This window comes from Fukomys damarensis, unplaced genomic scaffold (assembly GCF_012274545.1).
Source record: "Fukomys damarensis isolate Sample0158 unplaced genomic scaffold, DMR_v1.0_HiC HiC_scaffold_25, whole genome shotgun sequence".
Lineage (NCBI taxonomy): Eukaryota > Metazoa > Chordata > Mammalia > Rodentia > Bathyergidae > Fukomys > Fukomys damarensis.
Genome location: NW_022900937.1, coordinates 19169900 through 19192198, shown reverse-complemented (window position 1 = coordinate 19192198; position 22299 = coordinate 19169900). Strand labels below are relative to the sequence as shown.

General features: G+C 36.2%; 1 protein-coding gene across 2 annotated transcripts in view; it reads right to left on the bottom strand.

Moving 5' to 3' along the window:
- The window catches only part of Pias1 (protein inhibitor of activated STAT 1), a 106869-nt gene that overhangs the window by 34982 nt on the left and 49588 nt on the right, over positions 1-22299 (bottom strand). For both annotated transcript variants that reach the window (XM_010643301.3, XM_033756251.1), the window contains 4 exons: positions 12862-12946; positions 12352-12399; positions 9334-9424; positions 8594-8728 (listed from right to left, as the gene is read on the bottom strand). In XM_010643301.3, coding sequence (XP_010641603.1) covers positions 8594-8728; positions 9334-9424; positions 12352-12399; positions 12862-12946 — 359 coding nt within the window. The remainder of the gene's footprint in view (positions 1-8593; positions 8729-9333; positions 9425-12351; positions 12400-12861; positions 12947-22299) is intronic.

Genomic DNA, 22299 nt, shown 5'->3' with positions numbered 1-22299 from the left:
ACTGAGAGATTCTGTACTGACAGCTTGAATCTTCAGAACTTGCAATTACCCTAAGGCTTTATATAAATATTTAAGAGATCAAGTAAAAAACTACAACAACAAGTTTAGTGAAAAAGGTATGTTCACTCTTGTTCAAACATGTAACTAAACAAAGAAAAAGAAAGAAAAAGAAACACATGGCAAAAAAGAATGCCAGGGATGAATAAATATACCACTTGTATGGACAGTATGGAATTTTATATAATAGGAAAGAGGTTCAACAGCACAACTGCCCAAAATTTAACAGTGGCATAGTGTGTCTTCCAGGTAGCCATTATAATTCCCTGCTAACCCTTCAAAGTACTACTAACTCCATTAAATATTGTATTACCTCAAGGTAATCAAGGTCTCAAAAGCCTTAAAAATTATTTATCCAGTGTGTAAGATACTTTCTCCATAATTAAAATATAATTACATTATGTGCGCTTTACAAAAGTATCTAAATAATTTCCCTACAAATACTGACCATTTAATAAATGCTAAATGCAATGATTACTCTGAGGTAGAAGTTATAGCTCATTTATCTCCTTCAGATGCTGTGGTAGTTCTATTTATTTTCTTTAAAGACATATTTGTATTTCTCAATGGCAACCAATCAAAATGATATAAAAACATTCTACATGAACTATTCAGAGTATCTCTACAGGCTGAATTAAAACAGTGATCTAAAAATAACCAGTTATTTTCAGGGCTTTTGCAAAGGATAATTTTTTTAAATAATAATTTTCTTTCAAAAGCTCAATGTTTTCTTTTCAAAAGCTTTCGAACTTATAGACCTCTGTTCTCCGTAGTTTAGAAACCTTCCCGGGACAAGCTTCTCTCTTCCCTTCTAGCACTATCAGCAACTTCGGCCCCCCAACCCCCATAGTTTCTGGCCCCTTTCCTGTTTCACTGGGAACACCCCCCTTTCCTTCCTTGGGGGGAGGCTATAGTCTTCATATACAAAAACATAACATTTTCACTTCTCTCTTTGAAAGGGCAGGGAGAGAACTCCAAGGCATACTACAAATAAAACATGCCTAAGGATTTTTAAAACCTAAAGGTGTCATATGAATTAGTTAAAGAAAAAACAAATAATCCTAACAGATGTCAAAAGGATGTTTATAAATTTTTAACTCAAATTTTAATAAAGACATTCAGTAAAAAAGAAATAAACACATTACTGACATAGTAAGTTCTATCAAAAACTTAAGTTACTATTAATACCTAACATCATAACATAATAATAATACATAGCATAATAATAATAATAACAACATAATACATAACAGTGGCAGGATTCTCATTCACAGAAGGAATGAGTCCAACATATTCAGAAGCACCTGGGTTACTGAACACTGTTCAAAAAGTTCTACACAGCAGAATAAGAAATAATGGCATATGTAGTAGGACCATCATTATTTGCTAATAATACATCTCAAACTCCAAATTACGCACCTAGAATCTCAAGAAATCAACTAAAATCTACTGAAACTAATACAGGAATTTAGAGCTGAAGTAAATGTCCAAAAATAGCTAGCTATTAAATAAACCTACAATAAGTACTTTAGAAAACTTTGAAAGAACTGACAATAGCAGTAACCAACACAGGAATTTTTTTAAAGACAAAAACAACAAAAAAACGTAAATTACTGAACATAAAACAGTTCAAGTAAACAAAAAATACTGTTCCTGAAATGGGTATATATTTTTATAAATAACTACATTCTCCCTAACGTGATCGATCTATAACTTTAAAAAAATCTAACCCAAATTCTCAGAAAAGATGTGGAGATGGGGTGGAAAAAGGAGGAAAGAAAACGTGATAAATTTTACAGTTCATCTGGAAGAAAAAAATGTGAAAAAACTGACACAGGGGAGCATGTCTTTATTTTCCAGTCTCCTCAAAGCTTTTACCTCTTCTTTCACTCTCAGCTAACTTGCCCCACACTTCCTATCTCACATATACAAGCAAAGTCATTAAATCAGAACTTAACCCTACCAAATATATACTCATCCAATCCACTGTGAGAAGCTGTCTGGCCTTGCTCCCATGAGTTTCTTCAACTATTCTTCAACTATGCTATTCACTACTGATTACTGCTCTCTCCCTTGTATAGCTAACCTTCCACCCTCTTCTAAACCTGTTATTAAAACAACTCTCGGGTCAGTCGTGGTGGTGCACGCCTGTAATTCCAGCACTTGAGAGGCTGAGGCAGGAGGATCCTGCAAGTTTGAGACCAGCCTGGGCTACACAGAGAGTTCCAGAGCAGTCTGAACTATACAGTGAGACCCTGTCTCAAAAAACACCCACCCCCTAAAAAAAACCCAACTCTTGGGCCAGGGATTTAGCTCAGTGGGTCCATCGCCTGCCTAGCAAGCACAGGGTCCGGAGTTTGATCCCGGCACCAAAAAAACCCACAATATATGTGTTTATGAAAACAACTCCCATAATCTCACATTTCCCTCCCACCCATCTTCAAAAGTCTCTCCAAAGTCACTCTTCTGTCATCTATTATCTCCACTGTCCAAACTCCGCTCATCTGACTTCTCCCACAATCTAGCATAATAGCTTAAGTGACCTTCATGTTCCTAATTCAAAGGGTATTTTCTAAAGTCTTCAAAATACTTGACCTCTCAACACCTGCTGAACAATACTAACCATTTCCTTCCTTTCTGAAACGGTTTTCTTGACTTCTCAGATACACTTTTCCACCCCATTCTGCCATCTGTCACTGCTTCCCCACAAACTCAGGGGGCTCATTTTCCTCTCCCCAGTGTTAACTGCTAGAGTTCCTCAAGGATTGGTGTCAGGCATTCTTCCTTTCCTTTCCCACTTAATACATCCCATATTGAAGCCTGTGTGGCTTCAATAACCACTAACATGCAGATGACTCACATATTTCTCTAGCCTTAACTTATTCCAATTGCCTATGTACCCAATTCCCCTCTGGGATGTTTCAAAGGCAGCTTAATCTCAAAAACTTTAAAACAGGACTCACTGTTTTCTCCATTCAGATCTCCAAAGCAAAACAGAATAAAATCTACATAACCAAGTTGTTTCTCAGTGTTTTCTCTACCTCAATGGAATATCCGTCACCTAGCTGCCTAAGCCAGAAGCCAAGGAGTCATCCATGTCACCTCCTTTCTCTTGTGTCCCCTTCTCCAACCCATCACCCAATTATGCAGATCTGTATATGAAAAACTCATGGGACAAGAAAGAAAAAGAGCAACAGAGAAACATGGACACAATTTAAAAATGCAACAGTACAAACATAAAATACACTCAATCTCAGTAATAATGAAAGGAATACTTATTGTAGCACATTGTTTACCTAATAAAATTGGTAAAGATTTTTAAAAAGAGAGTAGTGTTGACAGGCAGGTAAAGAAACACTGGAAGAGAATAAATCTGCACATCTTTTGGGAAGGCAACCTGTCAATATACATAACATTTCTTAAAATTCTGCATGCTCTTCACTCAGCAATTCTACATAGGAGAATTTCTAATAAGGATATTATGATGCATGCATGTAAAGCTTTAGCTACCAGGCTACTAGTTTTCAAAATGTTCTTTGCAGTTGCAATGAATAAATCAATCAACAGACCAAATTAGTACTCAGCAATAGCTAAGTAATGGCATATTAACAATGGAATAGGATGTAGCTATATAAAATAATGCAGAAGAATAGATGAGGATGTAGGGAGACATTTTTTTTCTTTTATTGAGTTTATTGGTACATTTAAAGTATACAGTACAACTACATTCATTATTGGGATCTTGTACCTTTACATGACAGGTCTTGGTTCTCATTTTTCCCCCTTGTCCATGCCCTCCCTTTACTCCCTTCTCCCCTCCCCATTTACAAACACTTTATTTCCATTTTTCATTTTGTCATATTTTTCTTTTCCCTTATTACCTTTCCCCTACCCTTCCCATTTTCCCTACACCTTTAGCTCTTTTCTTCCTATTTCACATGGTCAATTATATCATTAGGATCTTATGTACTATTATAGTTTTTCACACCAGAGAAACTATTTGGTATTTACACATGTGTGACTTATTTATTTCACTTAGGAGTATATCCTCAACATGTATCCATTTTCCTATGAGAGACTCTAATTTCTCATTCTTTATGGCTTAGTATTCCATTTTATAGAAAAATCACATCTTCTTTATCCAGTTTCCAACTGATGGGCAAATGGGCTGTTTCCAAGTTTTAGCTATTACAAACTGTGCCGCTATAAACATTGGTGCGCATATATCACTGAGGTATGATTCTTTTAATTCTTTTAGAAAAATATCCAGCAGAGCTATGGCTGGGTCAAATGGAACCTCTAGTCCCAGCTCTCTGAGGTATCTCCATATTGATTTCCATAGTGGTTGCACCAGTCTGCACTCCCACCAACAATGGAGAAGGGTTCCTTTCTCCCCACAACCCCGCCAACATTTGTTATTGATTGATTTCTTGATAGCAGCCATTCTTTGTGGGGTGAGGTGGAATCTCAGTGTTGTTTTCATCTGCATCTCTCGAACGACCAGTCATGTGGAACATTTTTTCATGTTTACTTGCTGTTTTTACTTCTTTGTCTGAGAAATGTCTGTTCATTTCAGTTGCCCATTTTTGAACTGGGTCATTATATTTGGGGGGGCTGATTGCTTTGAGTCCTTTATATATTCTCAGTAGTAGTCCTTTGTCTGAGGAGCAGCTGGTAAAAACTTTTTCCCACATTGTAGGTTGTCTCTTAGTTCTGTTGGTTTCTTTTGCAGTGCAGCTTTTTAATGAGATGAGATCCCACTGGTTGATTCTTTCTGCTAGTTCCTGAGCTACTGAGGTTTTGTTCACAAAGTCTTTTCCTATGCTAATGTCTTCAAGAGTTCTGCCTAACTTATCTTCCAGCAAGTTTAGTGTTTCTGTTTTAATGTTTAGATCCTTCAACCACTTGGATTTTAATTTAGTGCGTGGTGAAAGATAAGGGTCCAGTTTTAATCTTTGGCAGGTTGAAATCCAGTTTTTCCAACACCATTTATTAAAGAGGCTATCTTTCCTCCACTGAGGATGGTCAGCTCTTTGACAAAGATGACGTAGCTGAGTACATCTGGAGTTGTTTTAGTATCTTGCAATCTATTCTACTGATCCTCAGGTCTGTTTCTTTGCCAGTACCATGCTGTTTTTATCACAATGGCTTTGAAGAATAGTTTCAAATTGGGAATTGTTATACCCGCTGGCATGTCTCTGTTGCCTAGGATGGCGTTTGCTATTTTAGGTCTCTTCTGTTTCCAAATGAATTTTTGGATTCTTTTTTCTAGTTCTGTGAAATATAGTGTTGGAATTTCAATTGGCATTGCATTGAATCTGTATAGCAGTTTTGGTAGTATGGCCATTTTCAGTATGCTGATTCTTCCTATGCAGGAGCAGGGGATATCTTTCCATTTTCTTATATCCTCTTTGATCTCTTTTTTCAGAGTGCTATAGTTTTCAGTGTAGAGCTCTTTTGCTTCTTTTGTTAGATTGATTCCTAGCTACTTCATTTTTTTGGATGCTATTGTGAAAGGAATTGTTTCCCTAATTTCTCTCTCAGTGACTCTGTTATTTGCATTCAAGAAAGCTAGTAGAGTTTTTTGGGTCTTCATTGTAGAGTATCATATTGTCAGCAAATAATGACAATTTAACTTCTTCCTTTCCTATCTTTATTAATTTCTTTCCCTTGCCTAATTGCCGTGGCTGTTTCCAGAACTATATCGAAGAGGAGTGGTGATAGTGGGCATCCTTGTCTTGTTCCTGATTTTAACATGAAGGTTTTCAGGTTTTGGCCATTTAATATCATTTTGGCTGTTGGTTTTTCATAGATAGCCTTTATTAAGTTGAGATATAGACCATCTATTCCAATTTTTTGCAGGGTTTTTTATCATGAATGGAAGTTGAATTTTGTCAGATGCTTTTTCTGCATCTATCGAGAGGATCATATGATTTTTGTCCTTGACTCTATTACATTTATTGACTTATGTATGTTGAACCATCCTTGCATCCCTGGAATAAGTCCGACTTGGTCAGGATGTATCATCTTCTTGATGATCCTCTGCATTCTGTTTGCTAGTATCTTATTAAGAATTTCTGCATCTATATTCTTTAAGGAGATTGGCCTGTAGTTCTCTTTTTTAGTTGCGTCTTTTCCTGGTTTGGAAATCAAACTGATACTTGCTTCCAGGAATGAGTTTGGAAGTATAGCTTCCCTTTCAATTTCACTGAAAAGTTTGAAGAGTAATGGCAGTAGTTCTTCTCTAAATGTCTTGTAAAATTCAGCTGTGAATCCATCAGGATCTGGGTTTTTCTTTGTTGGTAAATTTTTAATTACATTTTCAATTTCACTGATTGTAATTGGGGTGTTTAAAATGTTTTTATCTTCTTTGTTCAAATTTGATAATTTATAAGTATCTAGAAATCTGTCCATTTATTCTGTGTTTTCCATTTTGATAGAGTACAGGTTCTCAAAGTAGGTATTGATTATCCTCTGGATTCCTGTTGGATCTGTTGTGACTTCACCTTTTTTATTCCTAATTGTATGGATCTGAGCCTTTTCTTTCCTTTTTTTGATAAGGTTAGCTAAGGGTTTATCAATTTTATTTATTCTTTCAAAAAACCAACTCTTCGATTCATTTATTTTTTGCATTGTTTTCTTAGTTTCCATTGTATTGATTTCTGCTCTTATCTTTATAATTTCCTCTCTTGTTCGAGATTTGGGTTTTTCTTGTAATCTAAGATTCATCATTAGGTTATTTGAGCTTGCTCTGTTTTCCTAGTTGGGCATTCAGTGCTATGAATTTTCCACATAGAACTGTTTTCATTTTGTCCCATAGATTCCTGTATGTTGTACTGGCATTTTCATTTATTTGTAAAAATCGTCTGATTTCTTCCTTAATTTCCTCTGTGATCCATTGATTGTTCAGGAGAGTGTTCAGTTTCCATGAGTTTGTGAAGTTCCTATGGTTTCTTGTGCTATTAATCTCCAGCTTGATTGCACTATGATCTGATAATATACAGGGAATAACTTCGATTCTTTTGCATTTATTCAAAATTGTTCTGTGAGCTAGTATGTGATCTTGGAGAATGACCCATGTGCAGCCGAAAAGAATGTATATTCTGATTTTGTGGGGTGGAACACTATAAATGTCTATTAAGCTCATGCTTTCAAACGTTTGGTTCAATTCTAGTATTTTGTTGTTGACTTTTTGCCTAGATGATCTATTTGTGAAAGCGGGGTATTTATATCCTCCACTACAATTGTATTAGCGCTTATTTGGTTTTTCATGTTTCTTAATATTTCGTTTATGTAGTTGGGGGCATTAGTATTTGGTGCAAATGTTTATGATTGTCACCTCTTCCTCTTGAATTGTTCCCTTTACAAGGATGTAGTGGCCTTCTTTGTCTGTTTTAATCAATTTTGGTTTGAAATTTACTTTGTTTGCGAATAGGAATGTCTGCTTTTTGCTGGGCTCCTGCTGCATGGAGAATTGTTTTCCATCCTTTCACTTTGTCTATGGGCTTCTTTTTGCACTAAGTGTGTTTCTTGTACACAACACATTGTTGGATTTTGCTTGTTAATCCATTCTGCCAGTCTATTTCTCTTGATTGGTGAGTTGAGGCCATTGACATTGATGGTTATAACTGATATGTACTGACTTATTATTGTCATGTTATTGGCCTTTTGTTGACTCTTTTTACTTTTTCGCCTTCTCCTTTTAGTTTCCTCCCTTGCCTATTTTATTTGCTCTGTTGGGCCTCATGGTGTTGTTACCTTGTCTTTTTCTAGGATATTATTTAAAATTGCTTGTAGTGCTGCTTCGGTATTCATGTAGTTTCTCAGGTGTTCTTTGTCGTGGAAGTATCTTATTTCCCCATCCATTTTGAAAGAGAGTTTTGCAGGATACATCAGTCTAAGTTGGAAGTTGTTTCCTTTTAGTACTTGAAATAACTCACTCCAGGCTCTCCTTGCCCCATGGGTTTGTGTTGAAAAGTGCTGTGATTCTGATGGGCTTTCCTTTGCATGTGATTTGTTTCTTTTCTCTTACTGCTTGTAGTATTTTGCTCTTCTGTTGGGTTTCTGGGATCTTGATTATTATATGTCTAGGTGTAGATTTTTTTTGATAGTGGCTAGTTGGGGTCCTATATGCCTCACTTATCTGAATGTCAAATTCTTCCCCTGTTTGGGAAGTTTTCTGTCATTAATTCTGTGAACAGCTTTTTTAGGTCATTTGTATTTTCTACTGCTACTTCATGGATTCCTATCAGTCTTATGTTATTCTTCTTTGCATCATCTAGTTGTTCGATCGATTTCTCATGATCCCCTACTGTTAGCGAGACATTTATGATAAACTGCTGAGTCCAATGATCAGGTTAGAAAACACTGGTTACTAACTGCATGATCCTATTTTTTAAACAGGAACATGTTGAAAATTTATTGTAAGATAAAAATCCCTTTGTAATTTATTTTATAGTATCATTTGTGTATGTGTGACACACTCAGGCAGTCATGGTGCTCAACCTTCTCTTATAATACAAAAATCTGTACTTACTCTTCCAATTTCCGCAGTCCAAGAAACAACAATGGTGTTTGGTACTGTTGTGGACAGTCGGACAAGTGAGGTGATATTAATTGGTCTGCTGGGTCGTTTTGGTTCCACACCATTTTTAGTAGGTGGAAGGTAACCCTAAAAAAGAAATAATTTATTATTCAATTTCAACCATTTCAACTACCATTTAAAAAAAAAAATCCCTACCATCTACTCAGTAGAAAATATGAATGTTTTTACTCAAAGCAGAGTAAACATTTATTTATAAGTTTCCTGTATTATTTCTCTAAAGAATCTTACAATCTCATTATAGTAAGCCTGAATAAAATATCAGCAATAGAAATTCAAAATCTCTGACAGAAACAGGTGAGGTAAGTATATTAAGGATATTTTCAAGAGGACCAAAGACAGCTCCCTCTCTCACCCTACGTAAGGCTTATCATGGTTCAAATCTACATTCCAGTCCAGGCTGAGAGAGTCACACGAAAATAGCTGAGATTCTGTTGAAACAACTTCTCCATAAAAATCCTGCACAATACCAAACCTACCACACCCAACTCAAAATCCACAGCTAATGTCACAGCTGCTATCTGTACACAATTGATGTCAATGTTGCAGCTAGTCACACAAATGCATACCAAAATAAAAACATTTTCTTAAGGATAAACTAAGATTAACAACTGACATGACTTATTTGATAGTTAGGTTGGTAATGTACTTAAAAAACAACTTTCAGGACTTACTGGAAGGCTGCAAGGTTTTGTATTCACTTTCACACAAAGATTGGGTGGGAAGTGATCTTCCTGTGGACAACTGGTTTCAGATAAACAAAACCTAAAAAATAAAGGTCAAGTTTAACTTCCTTTATTAAAGGATAACTTCATTAATATTTCTGTCAACAGCTAACTCAAAAGATGATTAACTTAAAATCAACAACAAAAAAAAGAAAAGCTATTAAAACACCTGGACATTTCCCATAAAGATTAAGCATGTGTAACCGGACTTAAAATAAAAGTAGTAGACCCTTGAACAACACAGATTTGAAAATCACAGGTATATCTAAGCAGATATTTTTTTTCTCTCTCTCTGAAGATCTGCGAAAATCTGGACAGACAAATCAACTACACTGGTGATGCCCAAAATGTCTTAAAAGAATATGTTATGAATGCATAAAATATATGTAGATAATAGTCTATTTTATCACTGACCACCATGAAATATACATAAATTATAAAAAGTAAAAATGTATCAAAACTTATGCACTGTCTGGGGATTTAGTTAAGCGTTTCTACCACCTGCCTCACAAGTGCAACGTCCCTAGTTCAATCCTCAGTACCAAAACAACAACAACAAAACAAACTTATGCACACATAGACTGTACCATTTTCAGTCCAAAGAATGTAAATAGACATAAAGATACAGTATTAAATCATAATCATATAAAACTGACTATAGTACAGTAACACTTTTGTAGCCACTTCCTATTACCATTTCATGGAGCTCAAGTATTACAAGTGTCTGTTTAAAATGCACTGTAAGGGCCAGGGATTGGGCTCAGTGGTTCTGCAGACTGCCTCGCAAGCACAAGGGCCCAAGTTCAATCCCTGGTACCCCCCCAAAAAAAGCACTGTGAGCCATGCATGGCACATGTGCCTATAAACCCAGCTACTCAGGAAGCTGAGTCAGGGGGATCCCAAGTTCAAAGGTCAGCTTGGCCAACTTAGCAAGAGACTCTCTCAAAGTAAAAAATAAAAAGGGTTTGGAGTGAAGGCCCTGGGTTCAAGCCTCAATATCGTAAGCAAAAAACAAACAAAACAAGTGATAATGCCATGTGTAAATGTGTATAAAATGTAGAGTAAATGACTGAAGAAAGCACAGATTACACTTCCTGTATGTAATATGTTATTAATTATAAAGGCATCATATATTTACTTGTACTACCAATACAAAATCCGCTTTGTTGATACCTCCCAAAAATAAGACTTAGATTTTCACTGGTCTACTGGGTTAGGTCCTGCCAGACTTTTTTATGGTTTAAAAGCCAGTGAGTACATTTATATTCTTCTTAGAATCTTCAACTCAGCCTCTTCTCATTTTTTTAACGCTTCTCATATGGAGACAAAGTCTCACTATGTATTTCAGGCTGACCTTAAACCCCCAGGTTGGCCTCAAACTCACAGCAATCCTCTTGCCTCAGCCTCCCGAGTCCTTGGATTGTTAGGTGTGCACCACCACTACTGGCTTGTTTTACACTATTTTTAAGCCTCAATTAGAAGTGTTCATCTTGTTCTATTATATATGAGGCTGGTACTTTCTTTTCTGACCTATTACTGCATTTATAATTTGTACATATAACTTAATATCTGACTATCAAGACTAATTTGTCTTCTCCACAATATAGAAAAAATGGCTTACTTAGGAAAACAATTGTCTTTTTATTTCCTCTTCTACCCTCTATTCCAACTATAACAATGAGGAACACTTAGGTTTGTACCATGGATAGTCATGAAATAATTAAAGCAGAATAATTTTATATAAGAAAGAAACACATATTAACATAAAGACAGAGACAGCCTAAGAAATAAGGGGAAGCTGTGAACCCATGTTGAAAATTTTTCTCTTTGCCACTAAAAACATTGAATAGATGGATCTCAAATGGGTTGAAAATTAGAGCATATTTAAGTTAGTAATTTAAAACACAAGACAGGTCACTCTCTTGCATGGTGACCTGGCCTCAAACTGCAGCATGGTACTCTTCTTTTCCTACTTTTACTTTGCCCAAACTCATTCTGCAGATCACATTTCTTTAATGAAACTTTGCTATTAGGGGAGACAAAAGAGGGAGACAGGGATTAGCTCAGGGGTTCTACTGCCTGCCTTGCAAGTAGATGGACCAGAGTTTGATCCCCGGTACAAAAAACAAAAACAAACCCAGAATGTAAACGACAACACACTAGGCTCTTGGTGTTTTGTTAGCCCATGAGATGCTGCACACAGCAGTATCAGTTCCTTGTCTACAGTAGTTTGCCTCTTATATGCTGTTATGGCTTGTGTCTAGATGTCCCCCGAAAGCCTCATGCAGTCATAGATGGGGCTTTTTCAGAGGTTGCTGAATTTATATGTGTGTGATAGTGGGATTAAGGGTATGTGATTACTACTAAATCAGTCTGACTGATTTAGCACTGCCCTAATCCCAGTAGCCTGGATACAATGTAAGGTACAGAAAGAGACCTGTCTTGTCCCTTGTCTGCTTTTGCTGTCTTCTGTGTTCAATGAACCATTTCTCCTCTGTGATGCCCCTCTGCCATGTGCCATTCTGCCTCAGAGACAGCCAACTATGGACTGAAACCTCTACAGACTGTGAGCCAAATAAACTTTTCTCCTTTAACTTAGAGTTTCTGGCATTTTTGTCTTAGCAATGAGAAAAGTAACTAAGATATATGCATAAGGCTCTTCCTCACACAAACACTGCTCTAAGAGCCAACCACTGTAATATTTAAGATACCACTGGTTGAAGCTCCTCAACCGAGGGCACCCTAAGTGGAGACACAGGTAAATATGGAATACAAGACTTGCTATACTAAAATAAGCTGGATAAAAATTACAGTAGTTCATTAACCGGAGAATGTTTGCCTTGCCCAAATATCTAAATCTGATACTTTCAATACATTTAGTGAAAATCAGGTAGATTTTAAATTAGTCTTTAGGGGAATGGGAATTATCTTTTAAACTTTGGACAGAAGCTATAGTCAACACTGTACCTTAACTGGACCTGCACTGTGAAGTCACATTTGGTCCCGGAAATATCCCTAAAATAAACAGAATAAGAAATAATTATTTTAAAAATATGCACATGAAAGCTGATTCAAAGACACTCTTACTCCAGAAAAGTTTTTAAAAATTATCAGAGATGCAGCTGTTCTCAAACGACACACAGTAGTACCTTGGGTTCACAAATTTAATTTTTTCTATGATTCTAGTCACAAACTAAACTGGACAAGAACCAAATCAAATTTCCTTATAAGGTTGACATTGAACCCAACCAAATACTGAATCTAATTTGGTTCTCATCCAATTTAGTGTGTAACCAGAATACTGGAAAGAATTAAGTTTGTGAACCGAGGTACCACTGTACTATAATAATATTTTCAATACTAATATTAGCAGGACATTAATAAGAACCCACCCAAAACTTTTTTTTTTTTTTTAAATCACTCAAGACAGCACTGGATCTAAAGGCCAGGCTGCATTTACACTTGGAGGCAACTTACATGGAGCTACTGATCTGCTGCACTTGTTGCGGGGTCAAGGCAAAGGCAAAACAGGTTTCTCGAAAGCGCTGACTGTTGTCTGATGCTAAAGAAGACAAGAGTTTTTCTTTTAATTGTCTCTAAATTCATCAATACAGAATAACAAAAAAGGTCTTTAATTAGGACACATTCTAGGTAACAAAGCAACTAAAGCACTGAAAGCTAAGAAATATGCTACTTGTGATATAACAAACAGAAATATACAAAAATGGCTAATTCCAGAAATGGTACAATTAGAATTCTAATTCAGGAGACACAAAAGCAAACAAAGACTAATAAAAATTATCGAACCATATAAACGTCTGCATCCAAAAGCACATTGGGTTTTGCTTTGTTTTTGGTTTTTTTTTTTTAACTGGGGATCAAACTCAAGTCCTTGTGCTTCCCAATCAGGTGGTGGAACCACTGAGCCAAATCCCTGGCCCTTCAAAAGCACATTTGTATACAAAAATACGGATAGCAATTTTACCTAACAGAATTTGAGCATAATATAAACCACTTAAGATACATAGTTTTTGAGTGAGGTAACAAACATACCTGCCTTGAGGGCTGGCAAAGATGAGATGGTATTTGCTATTATTTATTTGGCACTGGGGATCGAACTCGGGTTCTTGTGCTTTCAAGGCAGGCGCCAGACCACTGAGCTAAATCTCCGGCCCAATATTTGCTCTTTAAAACAAGTGAGTTTATCCATTTCTTGAATAACTATAGCATGGAAGTTTTATGACTCTAAAATCCCCATATTGTCATTGTCTCAAAGGAAGAGTTGTAAGAAGGAAGAGAAGAGGTGGGGCAAGAGATGGAAAAAGAGAAAAGGGCAAATAAGCAGGTAGGCAAACACTTGTCGCTTCACGGCAGGGACTCCTAACTATGCAGGTAAGAGCCAAACAATGCTGGTGGCTTTCCATGCCATGTGTAACTAAACCGGTCCTCAGTGCTTGGCACAAAGAAGCAGTGAATGACTAAGAATATAAAAATTTAAGAAATACCAAATTAAACCATTTAAATTGTACTTTTCTAGAACAAAAAGATCCTTAAGAGTTATTATCAAGGAATTCCTGGCCTGAGAGCCATTCAGGACATATGTTGAAAATGCACTGCCAGGTTGATGCTTCTTTATTGTGGATTACATTGTAAGGTGTCAATCTGGCAACGGCCAATCACTAAGGGCCAAAATGCAGAAAAACAACATTTTCCTTGCTCAGCAATGTTAATAGCTCCTTTGCTTCTAAAAAGGATATTTTGCCATTAAAAATTTTAGTTCAGTAGGCTCAGCCTAATTTAAAACTTTGGTTCTGCCAGGCGTGGTGGCGCATGTCTGTAATCCCAGCACTCGGGAGGCTGAGGCAGGAGGATCGACGTGAGTTCGAGACCAACCTGGGATACATAGTGAGTTCCAGGTCAGTCTCAACTATGTAGTGAGACCCTGCCTCAAAAAAACAAAAAAAACAACAAACGTTGGTTCCATTCTAAAACAACGCTAAATAATTTCTCCAAGTACAAAAATTCATATTATTCTCAAGGCAAAACTTCAGATTCATTTTAGAACCTGAAGACTACATTAAGTTTGGACACCCAGAGATTTAGAAAAGATTATGGCTAAAATAACGAGGTTGTCTCTTGTGTCACACATAGAAATCAGGTTTATTACTGAATAATAACCTCTGTTTACATCTGCTTTATATAGAGATTGTAATGCTTGTGGGTTTGCTATCATACTGGAGGGCACACACACTTTTCACACTGTGGTTTCAGGCTTAACTGCAGCTACAAATGCCAGAGACATTGTAGTTGGGTTTAGATAGTCTACTTAAAAATACCTTACTTGGGCTGGGATGGAGTTCAGTGGTAGAGTGTTAGTGTGGCATTCCTGAGCCCTGGGTTTGATTCTCTGCACCACAAAATAAAACAAGTAAATACTTTTCTAAAGTGAACGAAGCTAAATAATTCAGAACAATCACAGATTCTTCATATTGAAAGGAGTCTTACAAAAGTCACTCAAAACAACAAACTTATAGTGCTGGTACTATACAAAGACAACATAGGGATATAGGAAAATGTATGTGCCCACCTGTATCAAGTTAGTATTTTGCATAAAATCTAATTTACAAAAAAAACCCTAAATATTTTATGTATAATCTTAATCTTTTAAAGCTTCTATTTCCTATGTTTTATAATATACATATTAGTAGAAGGGTAATTCCTCTGAGCCTCAATTTCATAATCTGAAAAGGGGGCTGAATCTTCTATATGGTATATGCTCAAGTATTTTGCTGAGAGGCGAATGTGATCAATTAGATTTGCAGGCCACTGTTTTAGAGCCCAATCTTCCTTTCAACCTTTCTATCTGTTCTGTTTGAACCCTATAAGTGATGGAGGAGGAGTTGCCATTACTTTGTCAGGCAGGAAAGATGACTGGTGGTGAACAGTTTAATTGTAAGGAGGCTTACTGCCCAACTGAGAATAGCAAAGCAGATTACACACACTTGGTTTCCTGTTTTACCACGTTTGTGATGGGACTTTAAGTCAGTTTTCTCTGATATTTATACATAATTTACACACACACACACACACACACACACACACACACACCCTCATAGGGTTATTTTGAGGAATATTAGCAAAGTAACATAACTAAAACCACTACCTTTTCTGCTCCCTTTCCTACTTATGCCCTTAATGTAAACCAACTTCTACCCCCTGGTGCCATATAACACTGTCTCTAAACTCACTGTCCAGTGACAGCCAGTCTTCAAGTATCTGAAGACAGCATTAATGTGCCTCTCTATCAACTCTCTTCTCGCTGAAATTTCCAACCATATCATTCCCAGGTTGTCACATACTTACTATAAGGTGAAAGCAAGAATTGCACACACTTTGTCATATATTATTTATTTGTTCAAACTACATGCACTGTCTACACTGTCCCATCCCCACAGGAGAAGTAAGCTTCCAAAGCAACTGACATTACCCTTCCACTCAATGAAATACGAGGGAAGCCTACCACTTCTGGTACAATTTTAAGAGTCATCTTGTGGCTCTGCCACCTTTCTTTCCCTTTCATCTCAGAGAAGAGAACATACAGCACATTCACAGCCACCGGCCGCTAACAAGTGATACAAGTGAGAAATAAACCTTAATTGTTACTGAGCTTTTGTTTGCTTGTAAATTGATTATTCCACATGTAACACAAAGTGAACATTATGTTTACTACTAGTTACTATCTAGTTATTATTACACTATCCAACAGTCATGAGGAAAAGGTATAAATTCCCTTTTCAGATAAGGAAACTGAGATTCACATTAAGTACCAGAATCAAGGTTATATGCTTGTAAAAACAACAAAAATTGGTGTTTCCATTTCCAAAGCCCATAATTTTCTCACAACATGGGTCTATTAACCGCCCTGAACTGAGTCTATACTAATGCAGTTTAGCATCAAACTGGACCACAGAAACTACAAAAACAATTACATATTATGCCTTCATCACAGCCACTTACTATTTTTATGCATTTCCATCCTGTCAATATCAGTCAAATTTGTATATGTGATTTCAAACCTCATTTTAAAAATTATCAATACCACATTGTTCTACTGCAATCTCTATTACCATATTTTTAATTATTGTATTGTATGCATTCCAGCAGGGGACATATGCAAATGTGAATTACTTCCCTGTATGAATCATTTAGGTTGTTTCTAATTTGTCACTATTTGAAACAACTCTGTGAACATCTTTGGGTTTATAGGTTTGTTTTTGGAAACAGAAGTGGGCTGGCTAATTTCTTTGGATCAATTCCCCCTTGTGAGATTTCAGAGTCAAGAAATATGGTGATTTTTATGAATTTTGACACATCACAAGAATGCTCTTCAAATGGTCCTTTTATATGTGAGACCATTAGCAATGTATACATTTCCTTATGAGCCTTTACTCTGGACAGCATGGGAGTTGTTGCTAATTTAATGAGTGGTTCCTTGTAATTCCTTAGTACTTTAATTTGTGTTTATATTTTTTCAAGTTTGTTGTTATCGAGCTATTTAATTAGTCTTGTTCTGTTTGGGTAAGAATTTCATATGTAACACTATTTAAACACTGAGAAACTTGCTTCAGATACCCAATCTGCTACATTTTTTTTCACTTTGGCTACATTTTTGGATAATATAAAATCTTTACACAGTCTACTCTCAATCAGCTCCTTTATAAATTCTTTTACTTGTCCTAAACTCAGTTAAATTTCTTTGTTTTGTAGTGCTGGGAATCAAACCCAGGAACTTCGCGCATGACGGCAAGCACTCTACCACTGAATCTTAAATTCAAACAGTACAATTTGATTTGCTGTTTTTTTATACTTCCAGTTCTACTGACACTATTTGTTAAATAATCCTTCTTTCCCTATAGATTTGATCATATACAATTAGATCCTTAGACCCACCATGTTTCATTTCTGGATTATTTTCTTGTCTTCTTTATATTAGTGCCAGTATTCTGTTTTAAGTTTATAGCTTCACTATACAATATTTTAGCATTTGATCACTAGGTTATTTTTCATCCTTTCTTTTTTCAGAACTATAAAGTATGTTCAAATATGTATTAACCTAAATAAATTTCCAAATCTGTTAGAATCTTTAAAGTACAATGGTGTTTTAAGCAGAATTACAGGAACCGTATACCTTAGTTTCAGACACTGGTATCTTCATATTATTAATCTTCCTATCCCTCAGTACTGTACTGGTGTCCACTTGTTCATATTCTCAAAGCTTAATTTCCATCCACAAAGCTCCCACTAATATCATCCTTATGCAAAATAACGACTACTAGGAAGGTGCCTGAATAAGCATTCATCAATTGTAATATTCTGCAACCAAAAAGAACAAGGAGGATTTCTATGTAAAGGTGTGGGAGTAATCACTCCAAGATATATCAATAAAATGACAGACAAGATAAAGATAAATACAGTATGTGACCTTCTGTTTAACAAAGGATATAACAAAATTACTGGTTGGTTGGTTTTAGAAAAATGAAAACAAGAAGCATACACATAAAAGAAATTAAAAATGGTTACCTGTGGGAGGCAGAGAATGGGAAAGGGAATAGGGAAAAAAGTTAAGACTTTTGAATATATTTTTAAATATAGACCAGTTAAACTTTGCTTTTAATTCAAATTCAGAAGATGAAATTAAGCAAAACAGTATCCCTAACTTTAAAAAAATATATGTTTTTAATATTCTGGTTGCTATTCTAAGTGCTTATTATACTGATTTCTGTTTTTTTAAAGCTCTATTCCTCCACTCACCGTGATCTTAAAAGATACTTACGTTTTATTAAAAAAAAAAAAATCCTAAGCATTTGTAGGTAAGCTTTTCCTTAACTGCAAGTAAAGGAAATTTCACTTTCTAAAATTTATACCTCTAGTTCTAATTCACGTCTTAACTGCAACGGCCAGAACTCTGAAAAGAATGTTTGTAGACACAGTGTTACAAGCATAGTTTTTTGCCCTAAATTTGACGTACCTTTAAATAGTGTAGTTTTTGGGTTTTTTTGTGTGTGTGTTTTTTTGTTGTTGTTGTTGTTGTTGTTGTTGTTGTTGTTGTTGTTGTTTTGTACTGGGGATCAAACTCTGGACAAGGTGAGGCAGGTGGCACCACCACTAAGATAAATCTTCAGCCCTTGTTTGTTTTTTGAGACAGGGTCTCAAGTAGTTCAGGTTGGCCTTGAACTAATTCACTATGTATCCCAGGCTGGTCTTAAACTCTTGGCAATCCTCCTGCCTCAGCCTCCCAAGTTCTGGGATTACAGGTGTGTGCCCCATGCCTGGCTAAATATTGTAGTTTTTAACAATCACCTAAAATGCTGCTTTGACATGTACACATGAGCCAGGTATGGTGGCGTATGCCGATAATTGGGAGTGGAGGTGGGGGCCTGAAGCAAGAGGATGGCCAAGAGTTTGAGACCAGGCTGGGCTACATAGTGAGTTTGAGGCCAGCCTGAACTACCTACTAAGACCCTGTTTCAACCCTCCCACATACATAAAAATACAGACACACACACACATACACACAAGCTTATCCTGAATAAGAATGATTCTGATGCACAGCTACACGTAATACACAACATAAAGAGAATCAAGAATAAAAATCACATGATCTCCACAGATGCAAAGGGCTTTGTTAAAACCCAACATCCCTTCATGATAAAAAACGATGATGAAAACAGGTACAGAAGGAGCTTACCTTAATCTGATTTTTTTTTTTTTTTAAAGTCACATATGACAAACCCACAGCCAACATACTGAATAGGGGAAAATGATGTATTTTCTCAAAATCAGTAACACCACAAGGCTGTCCATTCTCACCATTCCTGTTCAATATAGTGCTTAAAAACTTAAGTGTTTTAGGGGCTGTGGATTTAGCTCAGTGGTTCCACCGCCTGCCTGACAAACGCAAGGACCCGAGTTCAATACCCATTACCAAAAAAACAAACAAACAAACAAACAAAAAAACCCTCAAAAGCACAAGATCCCAAGCTTGATCCCCCAGTACCAAAAAAATAAAACTTAGTGAGAGGAGTCAGGCAAGAGAAAGAACTAAAAAGCATATTAACTCAAAAGGAAAAATTCATATTATCCCTGTTTGCAGATATGATTCTTTACATAGAAGATACAAAAAATTCTATATGAACTTATAAATCTGATAAGCAAATTCAACAAAACAGCAGGATACAGAAACAACAAAAAAATAAATAGCGTTCATATACATCAACAATATACTCAGCAAAAAAGAAATCAAGGAAGTAATTCCTTTCCCAATAGCTTCAAAAAAATTAAAATAGTGAAAACCCTCTATAATGAAAATCACAGAACTCTGAAAAAACAAATTGAAAAGGGCATTAGAAAATGGAAAAACATCCCCAGTACCAAAAAAAAAAAAGAAGAAGAAAGAAAGAAAAGGGAACCCCCTTGTTCTTGGATCAGCAGAATTATATTGTTAAAATGGCCTTCTTATCAATAGGGATCTTTAGATTTTAATGCCATTCCTATCAATACCAATATCATTCTTCACAGAACTAGATAAACTACCCTTAAATTCATGTGGAACCAACAAAGACCCAGAATAGCCAAAGCAATCCTGAGGAAAAAAGGGAAAAGTGGGAGTCATCACCAGAATACCCGATTTCAAAGATACACTAAAAAAAACCCAAGATGGTATTGGCACAAACACAGACATGTACACCAATGAAAAAGACACATAACCCCATGAGCTTATAACCACCTTACTTTTCGACAAAGAGGCCAAAAACAGACACTGGAGAAAAAAATAGCCTCTTTCACAAATGGTTCTGGAAAAACTGGATATCCACATACAGAAGACTGAAACTAGATTCCAATCTTCCACTCCATACTAAAATCAAAATGGATCAGACCCAGACATAAAAACAAACTTTGAAACTGCTGGAAGATAACATAAAAAAAAGTCACAGGCACAAGGAGACTCTTGAACAGAGTATTAGTAGCACAGGAAATAATAACAAGAATCAACAAACTGGATAACACCAAATCAAAAAACTTCTGCACAGCAAAAGAAATAATCAACAGAATGAAAAGACAACCTATAAAATGGAGAAAAAAAGTTTTTCCAGCTACTATATAATTCAAAAAAACTACCCCAGAACAAATGACTCAAGAAAAAATAGGCAAATGGGGCTGGGGATGCAGCTCCATAGCATAGTACCTGCCTGGCAAGTGTGAGGTTCTGAGTTCAATCCCTGGTACCCCCGCAAAAGGCAAAGGAAACAAATATGTAGTCACTTCCCAAAAGAAGTACAAATGGCTAATTAGTACTTGAGGAAATGTTCAACAACTTTAGGCTAATGGGAAATGCAGGTCAAAACAATTCTGAGATTCCATCTTGCCCTAGGCAGAATGGCTGTCAATACAAACACAAAAACCAACAACAAACAATGGTGAGAAAAATTAATAGTGGGATACCTACAAGAAATAAAAATAAAAAATTCAGGAATAGCCTAGTATATTCCTGAAAGACTTAAAAATATCATACTATAGTAATGCATGCATACCTGTGTTTATAGCAGCACAATTCAAAATAGTGAAGCTCTGGAAATAGCCTAGATGCCAGACAACAGATGAATGACTAAAGAAAACGTGGTATGTATGTATGTATGTATATATGTGTGTGTGTGTATATATATTGTGTGTGTATATATATATGTATATATATATATATATATATACATATATATATACACACACACACACATATACATATACATATGTATACACACACACATACACACAATAGAGTATTATTCAGCTGTAAAGAAGAATAAAATCATGCCGTGTGCAGGAAAATAGATGGAACTTAAGAGTATACTGAAAAGCAAAATAAGTTAAGACATGGATAGTCAAGTACTGCATGGTTCCTTTTATATGAAAAATCTAAAATATAAATTAAAAATTAAGGAGAGATGGTAGAAAACAAGAAGGCAGACTTACATAGATGAGTAAAGATATTGAGGTGGGGGAACAGAAAGAAGAGGGGAGGTAAAGGCATAAAAATGATCAAGATAGATTATATGCATGTACCATTTCCCCAAAATGAACAACAGTATTCTATATTTCAAACAGGCACTGATACAAGGAGGAAAGAGGGGCATCAAAGTCAGGCCGGGCATGTTGGGCACACACACCTGTAATCTCAGCACTGGAGACTGAGGCAGAAAGATCACTGTGACTTTGAGGCCAGCCCTAGGATGCAAAGTGAGTTCAAGGCCAGCTTGGACTACATAGTGAGACCCTGTCTCAAATAAACAAACAAACAAATCAACCAACCAATAAACAAAAAGTTAGGGCTCAATTTAGGGCTAGGGTCTGGAGCTCAGTGGTACAACCTATGCTTCACATGTGCAAGGGCCTGCATTAAGATACCCAGTGCTGGGCCGGGGATTTAGATCAGTGGCGCCGCCACCTGCCTTACAAGCACAAGGTCCCGAGTTCAATCCCCAGCACACACAAATAAAAGATACCCAGTGCTGCAGAAAAGACAACAAAACAAAATTAATGTGTAGATCTGTAATAATAAATAAATACTACAAATATTCATTACAACGTTAAAGAACATTTTTTTCTTTTCTGTTAAAGAAACAGACCTTGAATTTTATGGAACTAAAATTTTGATGTGAATTCTGCTAATGCATTCTTAGAGGGAGACTTCTGGCTCCACACCCAGATTCCAAAATTCAGTAACCGTTATGATCTTGGGCTAAGTGACCTTTGCACTCCTATTTCCTCATATGCAACACGGCCTTAGAGTGACCTTGAGATTGTTCTATGGTATTAATTAAATAAAATATAAAAATAGGTAAAACTGTGCATTCCCAATAA